The sequence below is a fragment of the Acipenser ruthenus genome, chromosome 1, assembly GCF_902713425.1.
Source record: "Acipenser ruthenus chromosome 1, fAciRut3.2 maternal haplotype, whole genome shotgun sequence".
NCBI lineage: Eukaryota > Metazoa > Chordata > Actinopteri > Acipenseriformes > Acipenseridae > Acipenser > Acipenser ruthenus.
In genome coordinates, this window is record NC_081189.1 from 70468232 (window position 1) to 70487375 (window position 19144).

Below are 19144 nucleotides of genomic sequence, written 5' to 3' on the forward strand. Positions count from 1 at the left end.
GTGCTGATGCTCTAGGGAGGCAATAAGCTGATCCCTGGAGCCAACATTACACTTCAGCCATCAACAGCAGACAGAAGGATATCTACATCATATGGAAGGAAGTGCAAATGGATGGAGACACAGATGGATCACATTAGTGTAAAGCTATGTCTTAGTTGGTGCTTATCTTGGCGAAAGCCGAGTTCAAATCAGAATGAAGTTTTAACATCTACTCTCGTGTAATGGAAATAATTAAATCGTGTACTAATTAATAATTAAAACTCGATATTTCTGACAAGCCAACCTTAATCTTTCAGATGGAGGACAGTGACATTTTTTGTTTGATTAGTGATTCCTATTTTAATAACTGGTAAGTAAAGCTGGGATTTTGTCACAGAAATTTGTACTAAAACCACAGAGCAGTCATGGTAAATTTGTTCAAAATCACAGAGGATGGGGGAAATGTGTGAAGTCACAGGGATGAAAATTTAACTGTTTATTTTTTAATACAGTATATATTACCTACATAAACGTACAAGTACTTTTTTATGCAGAAAATGATTACAGCAAGAGTTGGGAATCTCGTTTCCATGTTTTTCAGTAACTGGTAAACGTTGCATTTCATTTCACTGACAATTTCGTAGTAAGCATGGTATTCACAGCTGTGCTACACAGTTGTCTTCAAACAGTAGAAAGGCCTCAAACGCTTACTTCTCTTGCTTGATTTGAGTCCCGACAGGCATTGAAAAATGCAGCTGCAGGTTGACAAAATTGTGTAGTAGAGTTTCACATGCATGTATGTTTAAATCAATTGACAGTGCTGTAAAAATTGAAAGTGTGAACGACTACATTGCAAAGTAAGGCAATCAAGCTAGTTCAACATCATTACATAAACCGTGAAAAAAGCGTTTATTTATTTTTTTGTTAAGGTGGAATTTTCAAGTTGTGTTGGTAAAGTTCAATGTTTTCTACTAAAATCACAGAACCCGTCAACACTGTGGCTTAATCCCAGACTAAAAAGCAAACAAGGCTACATTTGCACAGCTGTTTCTGAAGGACCCCTAAACTGGTTACGAAGCAACCCGGCTCAGAGCTTTAGTATGCCAGTTAAAATGCCACAATAAACTGTCAGTGAAATACAGTATTACTTAAGAACCATTAATTCATTCTAAAAAATGAAACAGGAAAACACACATGGTATTGAAATAACATTTCATAAAATGTGCAGGGAGTATCCATCATTTATTTATTTAATAAAAATCGTTGTATTGTACCCCTTCGACGTAGTGCCGTAGCAGAACCTCCAAAATAGTAGCTGCTACTGCAAAATCGTGCCAGTTGGCATCTCTGGTTTCCGGAAACATGTTTCTTCAAAAATTGTCAAGGAAACATTAAATCAGAAAACATTGGTCGGGAAACTTTCAAGCAGCACGTGGTCATTCCTGCTGCATGCTTCAAAATGGATGAAAGCCTTATTTTACTGAGTGGTGCTGACATGGGCATAATTGCATTAAAACTTCGAAGGTGCGGCTGGTTAAAAAAAAAAAAAGACCCAACGTAAACAAACAGCACTGCATCAGCCCCTGCCTAAAGTTTTTCAAAACTATTTCACTTAATCGCCTTAAAATCCCCGTTTACATCACTGTTTCTGATAATATTTATAAACACTAATCTGGAGCAAGTTCTTTGAGAAGTGCTCACATAAATATTAATGTATGCTCCTGTCATCTGGCTAACACCAGAAGTACTATCTTATTTTGCTATGTTAATTCTTATGAACATTTCAGTTAAATAAATGTGTGACAGGTAAATACAGCATGAATGAAATGTATCATTAAGTATAAATTAAATTTTTAAAATAAAACTACAATTTTTATGTCGCATAATGTTAACTACTGCTAAGCTAAACAGAAATTTCTACAACGTAAACATTGCACTAATGAAGGCATCCGTAGACTGCAGAAGTCTGTAAAAGTCGCCATCTTGCAAAGTCACATGACCAATGAACTCACACTCAGAGAGTCTCTCCTGACTGGCCAAAGGCAAAATGTTTCCTAAAAATGTTAACCCAGGTCTACTCCGGGAAACATTTCCTGGTTTCTGGACACACAGAAACAGCCAGCAAACACAAGGAAACATTGCGTCTGCAAACATGCTTCCTTGTGTGTGCTGGGCTTTACAGTACCTGCCAGCTTCAGTTATGGAATTACTGAATTTGTGAAAATAGAACATGGATGGAATGCAATTCGGGTCCAACACTCCTATTCATAACAATACAAGGTTTAATATTTGCATTTAGAAAACTGACTGTCAGGAAAAGTATCTGCATTTGTTTTGTTTTAAGACAGGAAAGCTATTTAAAAATCAGTGAGTCTTCTCTCAAGCCAGTTATACATAGTGTTAAAAAAACCTTAAGTGGGGGCTGAAAGAATGATATCCATTTGCATCCCTCTTTCTGTTGCTAAATATCTGAGTAAGCAAGCATTTGTTGCACTTCCAAGCCATACCTTGAGTATTCAACACTTAACTAATTTGCAATCGTACTCAAAACCCTCATCACATGGAAGAGACACTAAGTGCCACCTCAAAAAACAACACCCACCTTCAAATAGCCATACGAATTCCATATTTAAAAAGCAGTTAAGCGCTACAGCTAAAAACAGTTGTGCAGTCTACTAAAGTTATCAGGATTGAATAATTTTTTCCCCTTTGAACATTAGCTTTGGTAATTGAATTTCTAGTAATGTGTGGCTCTAAGGATCTTTCAGTGAAATGCGAGACACTAGGAAGTGAATTATTAAATAGATAAAAAATAAATTTATGTTTACTCCCTGTCAGAGTTCATATCCACAGGAAGCCTTGATAAAGGACCAGAATGATTTAGACAAGTTTGCTTTGGAGATTCATAACATATGCTTGCTGGACAGAATTGAGTTATCTCTGCTCCTGAGAGTAAGTTATTACAGCAGGAGCTGACAGAGATAAAGATAACTGAGGAAAATTCAATTACCTTTTAGTGTTTTCTTTCTAATAGGATCCTTAATGTGAATAAGATCTCAGATGATGCGCCTCTGTAGCACCATGTGATCTGCTTTGATACCTGCTTTAGGACAAGAGTCAAACTCTCTTTTACAGACCTTCATTAACAATGAAATATGATTGCTTTCAGGGCACTAGGGTAGATTGGAAGATCTTGATATAGAAAAATGGGAGCTAGTGTCCCTGCAGCAGTCTTTTGTAGGCGTCGGTTGTTGCTTTTCTTTTCACAGATTACCATTTTATAATTTGTTTTAAGTAAATTGTCTTTCCCTGCTATCTTTAGTAGACAAAATAAAATACACCAGTTAACTGTCCTGGTGCGTTTTCTAGGACAACATGATTACAACTTTAAATTATAGATTATGTTTTAAACAGAGTGTGTGTGTGTGTGGGGGGGGGGGGGGGGTGCTCTTATCATTAATATTAATAATCGTAACCTTGGAATCAAAACATTACATAAAAAGACGGATTTGTATTACAACTTTGAAAATATTAGAAAAATAAAATGCTTTAATACTTTAAAAACCCTACCTAACCTAATGTAATCCCACCTGTAATGCTTCGCCTGGTTGGGGCTAGTCTGGGTAAATTATTAAACAAGTATTACAAGTACAATTATTATTTTTTTTAATATTGAGGTTAATTTTGGAATACAAACTAGTGTATACCACCTTGCTTGGTGGACTGCAATTGTTTAAGCCATCTGCGTCACGAGAAAACAAGCATTCCAGGATCTGTATGCCATTTAAATTGGAATTCTTATTCAATGTGAACATTACAGGATTCTATAGCGCCTCAGTAAGTTATAAGAACATAAGAAAGTTTACAAACGAGAGGAGACCATTCAGCCCATCTTGCTCGTTTGGTTGTTAGTAGCTTATTGATCCCAGAATCTCATCAAGCAGCTTCTTGAAGGATCCCAGGGTGTCAGCTTCAACAACATTACTGGGGAGTTGGTTCCAGACCCTCACAATACTCTGTGTAAAAAAGCGCCTCCTATTTTCTGTTCTGAATTCCCCTTTATCTAATCTCCATTTGTGACCCCTGGTCCTTGTTTCTTTTTTCAAGTCAAAGAAGTCCCCTGGGTTGACATTGTCTATACCTTTTAGGATTTTGAATGTTTGAATCAGATCGCCGCGTAGTCTTCTTTGTTCAAGATTGAATAGATTCAATTCTTTTAGTCTGTCTGCATACGACATGCCTTTTAAACCTGGGATAATTCTGGTTGCTCTTCTTTGCACTCTTTCTAGAGCAGCAATATCCTTTTTGTAACGAGGTGACCAGAACTGAACACAATATTCTAGGTGATGTCTTACTAATGCATTGTAGAGTTTTAACATTACTTCCCTTGATTTAAATTCAACACTTCTCACAATATATCCGAGCATCTTGTTAGCCCTTTTTATAGCTTCCCCACATTGTCTAGTTGAAGACATTTCTGAGTCGACATAAACTCCTAGGTCTTTTTCATAGTTCCCTTCTTCAATTTCACTATCTCCCATATGATATTTATAATGCACGTTTTTATTGCCTGCGTGCAGTACCTTACACTTTTCTCTATTAAATTTAATTTGCCATGTGTCTGCCCAGTTCTGAATGCTGTCTAGATCATTTTGAATGACCTTTGCTGCTTCAACAGTGTTTGCAGAGCAGAGCAGAGCAGCCACTTTATAGCCATGTAACCCAACTGTGCTGCTTCACTTTGTTATGAGTAGTAGTAGTAGTATCAGTATTAGTAGTAGTCATAGTTTTATTATACCAGTTAATGCAGAGATGGTTCATCAGACATCTAGAGTGCTATTAATAGCAATCAGTAAAGAGTACTCGGTAAGTCCATTGTGCTGTTTTACGTTTGATAAGTGAAATCCTCTTAAAGACAAGTAACATATCTCTCTCTCTCTCTCTAGTTCACTTGTCTGAGTATCAGAGCTACAGCTCTGGATCAGATCTTGCAAACTGGGAATTGCGGCTGTAAAAAATAAAAATAGAAAAAAAAAAATCCTGTTGCCTGTGCTCACTGTTCTCTTTCCCCCTCCTGTATGCCTAATGAAGTCCCTAGGTACAGCTTGAGAGTGAGAGGATTTTACTGGATACATCATTATATTGGAATTTTGACATTGAGGTAGAAACTAGATATATGATGATTATTTATTTTTTGCTTTATTTCTCATAACCGTATCCTTGTTTTTTGTATCCGATGTAATCTGCTCTGCTGAAATGTTTCAGGGCAAAAACGATAAAATGGATGGCGCCACAATCAAAATGCTACAGAATTATTATTATTATTTTTTTTAATATACACTATCTTTTACCGTTATTTATCCATGCAGCAACACATTATTAAACTGCTACTCTTATTATGATTTAACATGGCCTCTCAGGGAGCGTTTATATAAATCACTAGTGTTTCTGGGGCCACTGCAAAATGATTCTTACAGTACAAGTCTGGAAGTTTTTGTTTTTATAAACTTTAAAACAATACAGATACAATATATGCCCTTGGGGAATTTGCTGGTTACCCTTGCCTATTTTGTTATATATTACTATGGCTTTTTATACTGTAGATACCAAACTAAACAAGGCAAAGTATTGTTCATTTAGAAAGAGTTCCTGGCACCATTTTTTTTTTTTTTGTCAGAAAAATTACTCTTTAATACATATGATTTTCAGCTTGCTTGACCTTGAAGTACATGTGGCTCAGAATTTTAGTCTGAGCATCAGCTAATAGGATAGATGAATGCGTTTTTGGAAAATGCTGCTTGGGGAGAGATGAAGAAGCTGCCATCTCTGCATTGTGACCAGTCCATTAAAACAAGAAGAAGTAGGAGAGATACTTTGATAAGTGTTCTGCCTGCGTTAACCTTGATGGCTGCTATCGATGGGACGAAGCAGTATCTGTTTCATTGGATTAGATTCTTTCCATGCACAGGAAAATCAATACTTCGAGGCGTTGGGTGACAGGGGCATCATTTCAGAATTGAAGTGGCTGTCAGACATTGTCATTCGGTGACTTTTGTTCGCCATTGTACTTTAAAGCCTTCATTTTTCTAAGTCGTCTTTCTTTCTCTCCAGGAGCCTTTGTAACAATTCCCCAGGTGGCACTTTATGTTCAGATTTTAAACTTGAGGGCAAAGATCAAGTGTGCAGATCTCTGAAAGCATCCCCTTCATTTGCCAAGAATGTCCTTATTTGCAGTGAATTTGCATGTGTGTTAGTGCTACAAGGACACTTCTGTCTCATGGATGGTTCTCTCTTTTAAAATGAAACCCACTGGGACCAGGTGTCCCAGGATTTGAGAATAGCAGAGCAGTTTAAGGCAATAGCTGGCATACTTTATAAAACAGTATAAACAGAGTGCAAATCAAGTGCTCTTTTAATATGATTTATACCATTTTGGCTCACAGCTTGAAATAACTTTGCCTCCATAGCTCAAAATATGAATGTACATACTGTCTTTCCAACAATAAAGTGTAGGTTGCTAATAATGTTAATCCCATATGGACTCACAGGTAAACGTCACTGCACTGATGTATACAGCTTATACACTGTACATATTTTAGTATACCAATAAATTGAGGTCAAACTACACAAAAAATGTGTCTATTCAACTTCCTTATTAAATATTTTAGCATCTGTATAGTAGTCTATTCTTCCATAACTATTTTTAGGCTCTTGCCCACCCTGGAAAAAAAAAGGTTACCCTAGAATTGCCCAATCAATCCTAGGTTTGGCATATTTGTTTTCCCATAACATACATTGTCCTAAAAAAGTGTTGCACATCCCCTAAAATAGATCACCTAATGCACCATACCATGTCTGGGATTGCTGATCTGTGAATTTCAGATGGTAGAAGGAATAAAAGGTTGAGTAACAGCTGACACAGCCCAGTTTGACGGCATATCTCGAAGCACAGAACTGTCTGACTTCGATCTAGGTGTGATAGTTAGGTGCCATACTACAGCAAAGAGCAACAAGGTGACCAGTGAGCTAATCAGGATTGCCACACTGCAGTGGAAGGACTTGGTAAAAACATCCACACTGTGTAAAGAATGGAGAGTGTAATCCATGCTACTGGCCAATCAGCAAGGCGGAGAAAATAGAACGATAAAAATAAACCAAATAATTTGAGGATAACAGAAAATGCGTTCCTAAAAACATAACAAGTGGCTGAAGATGCATATTCCTGCTGCTTTTCAATGTTATTATTGTGCCTGTCCTATATGCTTTGTCATTGTTTCAGCTGACAATACCAGCCTCCTCCCAGCACGTGTGGAATATGCAATTCACAGCATTCACTGAAGGAGTGTTCACCTAATCAACGATGCCATGTCATGCATGAAGCTTCTACATAAATCCAGAGTGCAAAATGTCAGCCTCATCCCCGTCTAATGATTATTGGGCAATGAACTGAACAGATTTCATCTCCGTTCGGCTCCGTGCCCAAATCCCTTCGTGTAATGAAGGATCAAGCCTGCTGTTCCACAAATGACAAAGACTTGTGACAACATATCGGTTTGCAGAGAAAGGTAACTAGCCACAGATGAGGTGCGGACACATTTCTGAACGGCGACAAGAAGTTCTTTTTTGCCAGCTGTGCCACATTACACAAAAGCCATTTGTACATCTTAAGCACTTTGTTTTTGTTTGTTTAAAATAAAAAAAGGACAAAAAAAAAATCTATATATAACAAAGACATAAGAAACAAATGATCAGACCACAGTTGACAACAGAACCTTTACTTCCGAAGCCAGGGTTTTGAGGATCTACGACTTTCAGTCTGTAGAACCTAATGAAGGTATGGGGAGTTGCCCACACCGCTGCATTGCAAATGTCCTTGACAGATGCACCCTGGAATAAAGCCCACAAAGTTGCCAGGCCCCTGGTGCAATGGGTGGTGAGCTTTTCTGGAGGGGGCATGTTAGCCATCCATTTGGACAGCCTCTGCTTAGACAGGGCTTGACCATGGGACTTCAACCCATAGCAGACAAATTATTCTGACTACCTCCAACTTTTCGTCCTGTCAACGTAGTATGCTAGGGCCCGCACTGGTCAGAGCATATGGAGCTGTCGCTCCCTGTCAGACTGGAAAGGAGGTGGATGGAGAGCCTCAAATTCCACAGCCTGGGTGACATGGAATGCCGAGATAGTCTTTGGCAAAAGGGTAGGATTGGTATGGAGCATAACCTTTGTCCTGGCCTCTGTAAAATTTAAGCAGGCTTTCGCAATTGAGAATTTTACAGATGCAACAGCAAGCAAGAAAGCCATTCAGCAATAAATATTTCAACTCAGCTGAATGCATGGGCTCAAATGGAGGCTTCATGAGAGCATTAAGCACAATGTTTAGTCTTCAGCAAGGAACAATGTCTTTCATAGGTAGTCGAAGATGCCAAGCCCCTTTCAGAAATTGCTCCTCCTGGAAGTGAGCTCCTGGACAGACCGAAATAGCTAACAGTTCGCAAAGAAACACGCTCAACTCAAACCATAATGACTTCTCTGTGGGTGCTGAAACTCAAAAAAGAATGTAAAAGTAGAATAACTTTAAAGAAAAAATTATAATAATGGCAGAAACATAAACAAACGCGTTGCAGCAATCAAGTCTTCATCAGTGCACTTTTAAGGTCCGCCCAATGTTAAATATCCCGCCGGCGACCTGGCCCTTTAACTCTTTTTACTCAGGCACTAAGAAACAGCCCTGAGGAGAGCTTTAAAACAAGGTCCTATTTGTTTATTTCCAGTAGAGGACCATGTTAGGAGATAGCCGTGAATGCGAGTGCTTTGCAATGTTACTGCTGTGCTGTAAGACAGACCTACTGCGGTGCAGTAAACAAGCATTTTCACATAAAACCTACAAAATAAGAGAAATGGCGACACCGAAGGCACAAGGACCTATTTTCCGATAAATATATATTTGTTTTTCGTGTTTGTGGATCAGATGCACGAGACAAGAGCCATTAGGGTTATGCTGTCACAGTCACCACCGTGCTGGCCATTCAAGCAACAGTGAACAGCCCCATCTTGTTCCACATGATAAGTGTCCCTGGGACGAATAATGTGATTTTTTTTTTTTTTTTTTTCCTTTTGCACATTTTCAATGAATCATTTTTTTTGGTTGATTTTGGTCCTTTTTGTATATATGGCCATAATTCCTTTATTTATTATCCAATTTGTTCAATTTTTTTCCATGTTCCCTACACGTTGAAGTTTCATTGTGCACTATCACATTTGATCTGGCCATGCTAAAATAATTTTTACAAACAATAAATAATGTTAGACAATTACATTATTTTGTTTACACATTATTTTTTACATACAATTACCCATTTATACAGTTGGGTTTTTTACTGGAACAATCTAGGTAAAAGTACCTTGCTCAAGGGTACAGCAGCAGTGTCCCCCCCACCTGGGATTGAACCCATGACCCTCCGGTCAAGAGTCCAGAGCCCTAACCACTACTCCACACTGTTGCCCTACTACTCCACACTGCTGCCCTAGTCGTCTGGCTTGATTGACTGCAACAGTTGTTGTATTGTCAACATTTTGAACCTTCAACTCAGATACAGGTTAACTTGTCTGAGGTTGAGGATTGGTCTGAGGCAGCTTGGGAACTAGGAAGTACCTGGAGTAGAACCCTTCCTTCAACTGGAGGGGGTTTCTATCATGCAAATAGACACCAATGCGGCATCTTGCGGGTCTGTGACTGATGTGCTTGACCTGTAGTGAGTAGCTGGTTTGAACGGTAGTAAGCACCCAGGTGTCCATGGTGGCACTGACGCCAATACTCCAGATGGCTCCCTGAAAAGGGGTCCTTGGCCTGTGGCACCAAACTCCTAGGGCTGCTGCTCGGCTTGTGGCTTCGATGGAGGCTTCTATCTCTGCACAGGGTGGCAGAACCTATTAAAAGCTTCCGCGGCGAGCAGCCGCGGGCCAGTTCCAAACATCACCTCTGGCAGCGGGCACAGCCAGCTGTGCCGGTCTTTTGAGTCTGCTGGGGCCTAGGGCACTGCAGGACCAAAACGTATGCCCTGGTGTGAATCGGGGCGTCCAACAGCTGTGCTTTGTCCCCATCAGGAAAGCGTGCCTGGGAAAGCCAAAGCTGCCTACGTGCAGCTATCAGCACAGCCAATTTGATAAATATTGTTTAATATTTGCTTATATTGCGTATAAATATTGCTTAATATTGATATTAATATTTTCTCTCATTTGTGAGCAAAAAAATTAAATAGGCACCAAGTACTTATCTGAACCATACTCTCATGTCAGGTCAGTCGTGAAAGGAAAAATGGCGCAGAGATCTGTGAGCGCAGTCTGTTTATGCCCTCGGGGGCGGGCCATGACTGCGTCACAGGCTCTGCAAGGAGCTTTGATACATCTTATTCAGGTTTCAGATCTTTAGAGGTAAGTACCCATACGGTAAGGGTTACATTTTGTACTTGAAAAGGGATACAAATCTGTCTTTGAAGAAAAAAAACAAAAAAAACACCCTTCTTTTATTCCTGTTTATGTGGGTATTACGTTTCAATTGAAAGGACCTACCTCAAACTCGGCATGCTTGTGGATATCCTCTGCCCTCTGTCTGCTGAGTATGAACTCTGCCTCGTTTGCGACCCTCACCAGGTGATCTTTCATAGTGTGGCTCAGCAACCTTCAAGAGAAGAGATTATTAAATACCAGCATGAGGACACCTGGGTCAAGGATGTGACTTGACAAGACTAGCTAAAGAAAACTTAAGTAACTAATTTTAGTGTCAGTCACTCATTAGAGGGCTGTAACAAACTATTGCCAGTGTTACTACAGAAACTTGCAAAAAAATAATTCTATTAATATTTCTACTCCACCCATTATAAATAAAAAAGTGTGAAATCATTTTAAAAGGATAACACTGGAAGAGGACATTTTAAATGAAATCTAGGAATTTACTATCCATCCAGTTATGTATGCATGCATGTATGTATGTATGTATGTATGTATGTATGTACATATGTACAGACGTGCTCAAATTTGTTGGTACCCCTCCACAAAAAACGAAGAATACACAATTTTCTCTGAAATAACTTGAAACTGACAAAAGTAATTGGTATCCACCATTGTTTATTCCATATTTAATAGAAATCAGACTTTGCTTTTGATCTTTTATTCAACATAATATTGTAAATAATAAAACAAATGAAAATGGCATGGACAAAAATGATGGGACCGCTAACCTAATATTTTGTTGCACAACCTTTAGAGGCAATCGCTGCAATCAAACGTTTTCTGTAGCTCTCATTGAGACTTCTGCACCTGTTAACAGGTAGTTTGGCCCACTCTTCCTGAGCAAACTGCTCCAGCTGTTTCAGGTTTGATGGGTGCCTTCTCCAGACTGCAAGTTTCAGCTCTTTCCAAAGATGTTCGATAGGATTCAGATCAGGACTCGTAGAAGACCACTTCAGAATAGTCCAATGTTTTGTTCTTATCCATTCTTGGGTGCTTTTAGCTGTGTGTTTTGGGTCATTATCCTGTTGGAGGACCCATGACCTGTGACTGAGACAGAGCTTTCTGACACTGGGCAGTACGTTTCGCTCCAGAATGCCTTGATAGTCTTGAGATTTCATTGTGCCCTGCACAGATTCCTGGCACCCTGTGCCAGGCGCAGCAAAGCAGCCCCAAAACATAACCGAGCCTCCTCCATGTTTCACTGTAGGTATGGTGTTCTTTTCTTTGAAAGCTTCATTTTTTCATCTGTGAACATAGAGCTGATGTGACTTGCCAAAAAGCTCCAGTTTTGACTCATCTGTCCAAAGGACATTCTCCCAGAAGGATTGTGGCTTGTCAATATGCATTTTAGCAAATTCCAGTCTGGCTTTTTATGTTTTTCTTTCAAAAGTGGAGTCCTCCTGGGTCTTCTTCCATGGAGCCCACTTTCGCTCAAAAAGCGACGGATGGTGCGATCAGAAACTGACGTACCTTCACCTTGGAGTTCAGCTTGTATCTCTTTGGCAGTTATCCTTGGTTCTTTTTCTACCATTTGCACTATCCTTCTGTTCAATCTGGGGTCGATTTTCCTCTTGCGGCCGCGCCCAGGAAGGTTGGCTACAGTTCCATGGACCTTAAACTTCTTAATAATATTTGCAACTGTTTTCACAGGAACATCAAGCTGCTTGGAGGTGGTCTTGTAGCCTTTACCTTTACCATGCTTGTCTATTATTTTCTTTCTGATCTCCTCAGACAACTCTCTCCTTTGCTTTCTCTGGTCCATGTTCAGTGTGGTGCACACAATGATACCAAACAGCACAGTGACTACTTTTCTCCATTTAAATAGGCTGAATGACTGATTACAATATTGGAGACATGTGTGATACTAATTAAAGAAACTAATTAGTTTGAAATATTACTATAATCCAATTATTTATTATCTTTTCTAAGGGGTACCAACAAATGTGTCCAGGCCATTTTAGAATATCTTTGTAGAATAAGCAATAATTCATCTCTTTTCACAGCTTCTTTGCTTTATTCTATGACATACCAAAGGCATGCAAGTATACCCTGATAAAATAGCTCTTAATTTCATCACTTTTCAGGAGGAATGAAGCATTATTTCAATGAGCTGTAAGGGTACCAACAAATTTGAGCACGTCTGTATGTATGTATGTATGTATGTATGTATGTATGTATGTATATACATACATACATACATACACACACACGCAAGTTATCTTGCACACTTATTTTACACAGGAGTAAGAGCTGACTTTTGCTGACCCAGGCCAATTTTCAAAAGTGATCTTTTAAAGCCAGAATGATCATAAACCCAAACAGCATTCTCTATGAATGCTAAAAGCTATTTTGCAGCACTTGTAAATGCTCCTGTAATTGAAAGATGTAAAAGGAATTGCAGATAATGTTCATTTTATCACAATTAACTCCCTGCCAACTCAAATTGGGGTTTATATTAACCCTGCATTACCTTGTGAGCATGTAAGTGACTTTCAGAATAATGTTAATAATTGCCTCAATGCCGGTACATAATTGAAAAGATATTTCATATTAAAAGGTTAGATTAAGAAATTTGACAACTGTATTTTGTTTGTCATGTTAATAAAAATCTACTAAACTCACCTTTAATACAAATGTCTTTTTTAATAGTCAAAAATAATAAAATTAAATTATTTTAACTTGTGTTCAGAACACATCATATACGAAGTATAATCACTTCTTCTTTAACTAAAAGAAAGTCTGAGCTTAAAATAAACTTTAGCAACTCGCTAGTAACACATTGTGTCCTTGTAAATCATATGTGCCCCTATTTATTACCAAACACAAAAACAGTTCCAGCGGTGGTCTTGGAACTAACTCTTACTGTATCTTTTCATAGCAATTTGTTATTTTACATTTACAATGTTAATCACAAACAAGCAGTATTAAAAAGTATTTAGGTTATTTTACCTATATTAAAATATGGATAAGATCAGTAAAAAATTGTTTTTAATTGAAACATCGGTAAAAATCAGATGGAAAAAAATCTCAGTATACACAATTTACATGTGGAATATGATGCATAGCAGTTCTGGTTTCTGATCAATATTGTCCCTGGCTTGCAAGATGAAGTCAAAGCCACATTTTCCCAAGTTAGCTGGTACTTTGCGAACGTTTGGGCAATCCAGTGCTGACGGAAATAGTATCTACAGAAGGTATGAATGTGACATCAGCACAAAACAAGCCAGGTTTATTTGTCTTGAAGTCATAAAAAGAAAATTGACAGAACTGGGTGGTGCAAGCCATCGGGAGACGGGTCAAAACTCACACCGGACATTTCAATCAATGCATATACATTTACCAACTAAAGCATCACCATTTTCAAATATTTACAATTTAGGTTGTCAGCTCAGGCAGTGTTTAACTGATGGATAGACAGCACTGTCGCATGAAGTCACCAATACATACCTCTACAATAAACAGTGGCTGTTCAGCAAAGCACAGCGCTCTGACAAACTCATTAACACAGTCATTCTGCCAACAATCAGGTGATAATGTGTTTGTGAAGTGACAGAGAACCACATTTATTTGTCTTCTGATGTCTAAAGGTCTGTTGTATACTAGGATACAGTGTAGGGCTGCTTATTACAACGTCAGAGTCAAAATAAAACAGCATTTTTTTAAAAATATTGTGTATTTCCTAGAAAATAGTACTGGGAAAATCTTGAATAATAGACAAAAAAATCGGGTATAAATCAGTAAAAACTGACATTCAGTTTTAAAAAAATACTGTAATTTTTTGGTAGAATTCGGAATAAACCGTAAACGCAGAACACTAACTATGATGCACAACTGTAGTGATGGAGTGTGTTTCTCTTTTGTATTTAATCCGTCACACGCTGAAAGGACAGAAAACGTTTTTGGCCATTCAAATTCAGACCCGAGCCTGACCCGAAAATGATATTTTCTTGCCCGCAACCGAACCGCAAGACCGGGAAAAGGTTCACATTCCGACCCCAACCCGATCCGCTTTGCAGGTCACCCGCGGGTACCCGACCCCATGCAAGACTCTGCACTGAAGTATGATCAGAGATGAGTTCCTCTTCTGAGATAATACATCAACAAAACAAGTCAGTTTATCAGTGCAAGATAACAGCCTTTGTTTATAATAGATACAAGCGTTTTCAATTAAAGTAAAAACACTGCATTTCATTTGGGACCGGGAGGGTGGAAAGATTAGTCACTTGGTTCTAATTACTTTCCCTTTAGAAAACTAATTGATTTGTTAATGATATGCATCTGACACAGGCAGACCTTACCAACCACTACATGTGCAAAAAATCCCTATGTTATCTGTACTAATAAAATATTAACCAAGGGCCAAATCCATAACAGCCACTTTCCAAGCGAGGTCAAGGCAGGTCAGGACTGTGCAAAGTGCAACAATAACAGGCCAGGTCTTTGCACTGTAACTCAACACCCTTGTTACTTTCTGCTGGCTCTAGGGAGCAGGACTGACAGCAGCATACCACCCCCCCCCCCCCCCAGCCCCTGAACAAATGCTTCTGCCAGACCAGATCCACATTAACGTAAATCTTACTTACCTTTTTATTGCTTTTAAAGTATTTTCTCTCTCTAACTAGGAATTAAGATCACATTACACAACAAAGCAAAACATTTTTCAGCAAAAAACTTAAACCCAGTATAGTATATCCTGTGCGGTGCTGTAAATGTACACAGTTTTCTGAATTTAGGGAACCATTAATTCAGAGATCTGAAGACATCATCAGATAAGCTACAGCAATAAACATCTTAAACCAGTGTATGTGTCACATGCGGCATGTAACAATTAACTCTGAGCGGTATTATTTACATTTCTTTTCAGGAATGCAGAAAGGTGTCTTCATTAGACTTCATTAGAATTAGAACTCACAATGCCACTCGCTATACCATTAACTTGGAAGTTAAGTTGCCAATGAATACCTCAACCTCATCAAATAAAAATTATATATATATATATATATATATATATATATATATATATATATATATATATATATATATATATATATATATATATTATGTTTTGCAGCACTTTAACAAGAGGCCTAAAGATTTTGAGTGTCACGTGAAGTCAAGGATCATGGCCGTCAACTGCTCTGTCATTCTGCCCCAGTCCACATGGCACAGACAGGTATTGATGGAGCCTTGAACTCTGGGGCTGGAGCCCATGATCGTCTTTCCAAAACGTATTGATTTTTCCTTAATATGGGTAAAACTTTAGAGGCCTTAGGCATTTTCTAGATTCAGGAGCAAGTCATAATGAAGAGGTGCCTACAGAAGGTCAAAATTCCAAATGATAATTACCTGCCCTCGTTGACGAGTTCAATAAAGGCCAACCCAGCGTTCTTCTGGATAGAGTTCTGCCATTCCTGAAAGACACAAATTACATGAATTTATGTAAAATGCCTCATTTCTCTACAGTCATACTGATATCTACCTGTATCTTCACCTCTCTGAATAACATATAAATATTCAATTAAACATTACATTTATTCATGGTACAGAACCTCATAATTGAATACCCAAAAGGTAAAGGAAATGTAGCCTCACAACATAATTTAACTGGTGAAAGGATTTGATAAACACTATCCTAAATGTAATCACCAATATGTAATTTGTAACATTTTTGAAAGAAGGAAAATAAAAATAGTTATAAAACTTGTACCAAACAACTCAGAGGGTTAATTTAATAAATGAAACGGCCAAGTTTTTTCTTCTCATATTCAAGGCTGTACTTGAATAATTTTGGTTCTGTGTATCCATTTGTAGTAGTATTTCCACACAATTACTTCTTCCTTATCTGGATCCAAGATAAACCACCTCTCCTCAAAATGGATCCAGATTTTTATTTGAGATATTTACTGTTTCTTTATTAAAACAATATTTATACAGCATAGCTCTGTGAGGTTCAACATCTTGTTCTCAGAGGTGCCCTGTTGGCAGCTGGATGACTACAAATCAAATACATTCATCAATCATGGAGTTAAAATCATAATTACCCGTAATTGTGACCACTAAAGCCTAGACATATTTATTTTTATAGCTCTCTTAAATTATTTATCCTGGATAGCCTTGTGGAGGTGTTAAATCCTGGCTCCTGTATGGTTTTACAACTGGTTGGGACTGAATGAGGTAAAATTATTGGTCTGTAGTCAGTCAGTGGGCACTACTGGACTTGAACCATTTTTTGTTTGTTTATTTTTTTTTTTAAGTCACCAGTCCTCAAGCTAAGGCAAACTTTACAGCATTTAAGGAATAAGCCTCCAGTAAGGTCCTGTTCATTACATCATTTTTTTGCTTGTAAAACGGCAAGATTGATAGCACTGTCCACAACTGGTTTTGCATCTTCTAGACAGCTCTGGTACATACTATCACAGAGATCAGCACACCAAGTTTTATTTATGTATTTATTTGGAAGATAGAAGTTGCAAAGAAACAAGAAAAAAAAAAACATGTATAATGATATCATACAGGATTCTTCAGTAAGCAAACAATAAATTACAAAGGGTGTATCTCTAAACAATTTTATAAATCACAACTGAGTGAATCCTAAACTGAGTTTTAATAGTTGTGAAAAAAAGAGCTTAATGGTCATCGTCTTTCATGATCAGTTCAATATTTCAGCACTTTATACACAACCATCACAAGAATAATAAAACAAAGTGATATGCAGAATGTATAAAGTTCTAGGCCCTTGTTTTCCCAGGGGCACTGGAGGAAACACATTAAAAGCCTCAAAGCCTACCGCTAATGCAGCAAAATAGCCTTAACACATAATTTAGCACTGAATGGGAAGAGCTGCAAAGAATCAGCATATTCAATAATTTCATGCCTATACGAAGTTGTATGCAATTGCCTTAGATTTCCTATTGCTATGTGCTGGATCAGTGGCAGATGTCTTCATTTATGCTGATATTTAACACAGATCAGAAAAAAGGCATGGAAAATAAAACAAAAATAAACAAGTTTAAACTTTTGTTAACATCAAGTGGCAAGAAAGCTTCCACTCTGGTTTAGAGTCTGGTAACATTAGCCAAATGAAAATCGGACATGTTTAACTCTTTGCTTATCTTTACTTCACTTGATCGGAATTCCGTGTTTATACATATCTAGCCCTGGTATGATAAACAATAAGTGATAGGAAATACCAGAGCTTCTGCTTCTTTATTTAATAATTTAAAGTTTAATTTGTCAAACTTAACAGATGCCTTTTGACTTGGGGCACGATCAGTCACGTCCTTAGACCCTACCGGTGAGGTAATGGATAAAGAACCATTAGCATAAACCTGATGAAGCTCAGATTGCAGAATGAGAAATTTAAATGTGATGAAATGTAGGTTTGCCAGTGCTAGTAACATCCCCCAATACGGCTGCAGATATGAAATTAGACAGAAAATAAATACCATTTTACCTATCAGCATCATTAAAAAGTAGATAACAATGACCAACTTCCACTGTATGCACATGAGTGTGACATGATGGACAGACATGTCCTTTTATTACAAGATTCTGATACTCTAAAGAATGTCCTAACCAACATTTCACAATGGGATAAGCGCTTCTATATGCTCAGGCACTCCCACTATATCACCATCGCTGGCAATATACACTCCCAGCAGGCAATAAGACATAAAAGAACCGAATGGCAATAGAAAATATCAGATGTCCAACATACTACATTTAATTGTGTGTACTAGAGGTTACTTCCAATAGGGTCCAGCTACAACTCATTTTTACAACAGGAGTGCAAGGAGGTCAAAATGACTTGCCCCCTCAAGATTACACAATGTTTGGTCTGGGATGTGAAGGAAGGGAAGCCCACAGGTTAAACCACACAGCTAGAACCCTTGAGATGATGGGTTTTAATCCCAACGTAACCACTAACAAGGTGTATGACCTTGGGGGCAAGTCACTTCATTTACTGCAGCCTCATTGTCGCCCATCTGTAAAACACGTCTTAATAATTAGTTTGCACTCGTTCATTGGAAGGGGGGGGGGGGGGGGGTTGTTTAATTTTGCCCTAGTGGCACCAACAAACACTGATGACCTGGTTTTCAACTTTTTGTTTGTTGCTTATGACAAGAGAAATCAGCACAGTGGTGAAGCAATTAGCCTATGCAGTGTGTGATGACATTGTGTGGGTACGTATAATTTGATTTTAAGTCTGATCAATTATAAAATTACAAGTACAAGTATATTTATGCAATCCATTTATTTGAGACTTTTGACTTCAAGGTAATATCATTGATCAGCAACTAGGATGCGTCTGATTTTGTGCGAATCCACTGCTAATCAGAATGAAACACTTCACTCATACAAGACCTACCTTACAACACAAATCGAATAAACCAAGAACTTATCATTGATCGTCTGGTCTAATAACTACCGAATCTCATACAGCACCGCATAGATCTGCGAGTAAATCAGTGATCACAAAAGCTGTTCCATCATCGCATGTTTTTTTTTTTTTTATACTCCGTAAATTATCATCTGATGTTTCTTCAGGAGTCCTTTTATACATACAAAATAATAAAAATATCTAATAAAAGACACATACAACCCAATAAGCAACAATTCAGTATTTGTTTCCAAAAAAACTGAAGGTGCAATG

At 38.0% G+C, this 19144-nt stretch overlaps 1 protein-coding gene across 5 annotated transcripts in view; it reads right to left on the reverse strand.

Moving 5' to 3' along the window:
* The window catches only part of LOC117420647 (lipopolysaccharide-responsive and beige-like anchor protein), a 311185-nt gene that overhangs the window by 170592 nt on the left and 121449 nt on the right, over window positions 1-19144 (reverse strand). For all 5 annotated transcript variants that reach the window (XM_034034155.3, XM_059028772.1, XM_034034157.3 and 2 more), the window contains 2 exons: window positions 15838-15902; window positions 10552-10660 (listed from right to left, as the gene is read on the reverse strand). In XM_034034155.3, the coding sequence (XP_033890046.3) occupies window positions 10552-10660; window positions 15838-15902 (174 nt within the window). The remainder of the gene's footprint in view (window positions 1-10551; window positions 10661-15837; window positions 15903-19144) is intronic.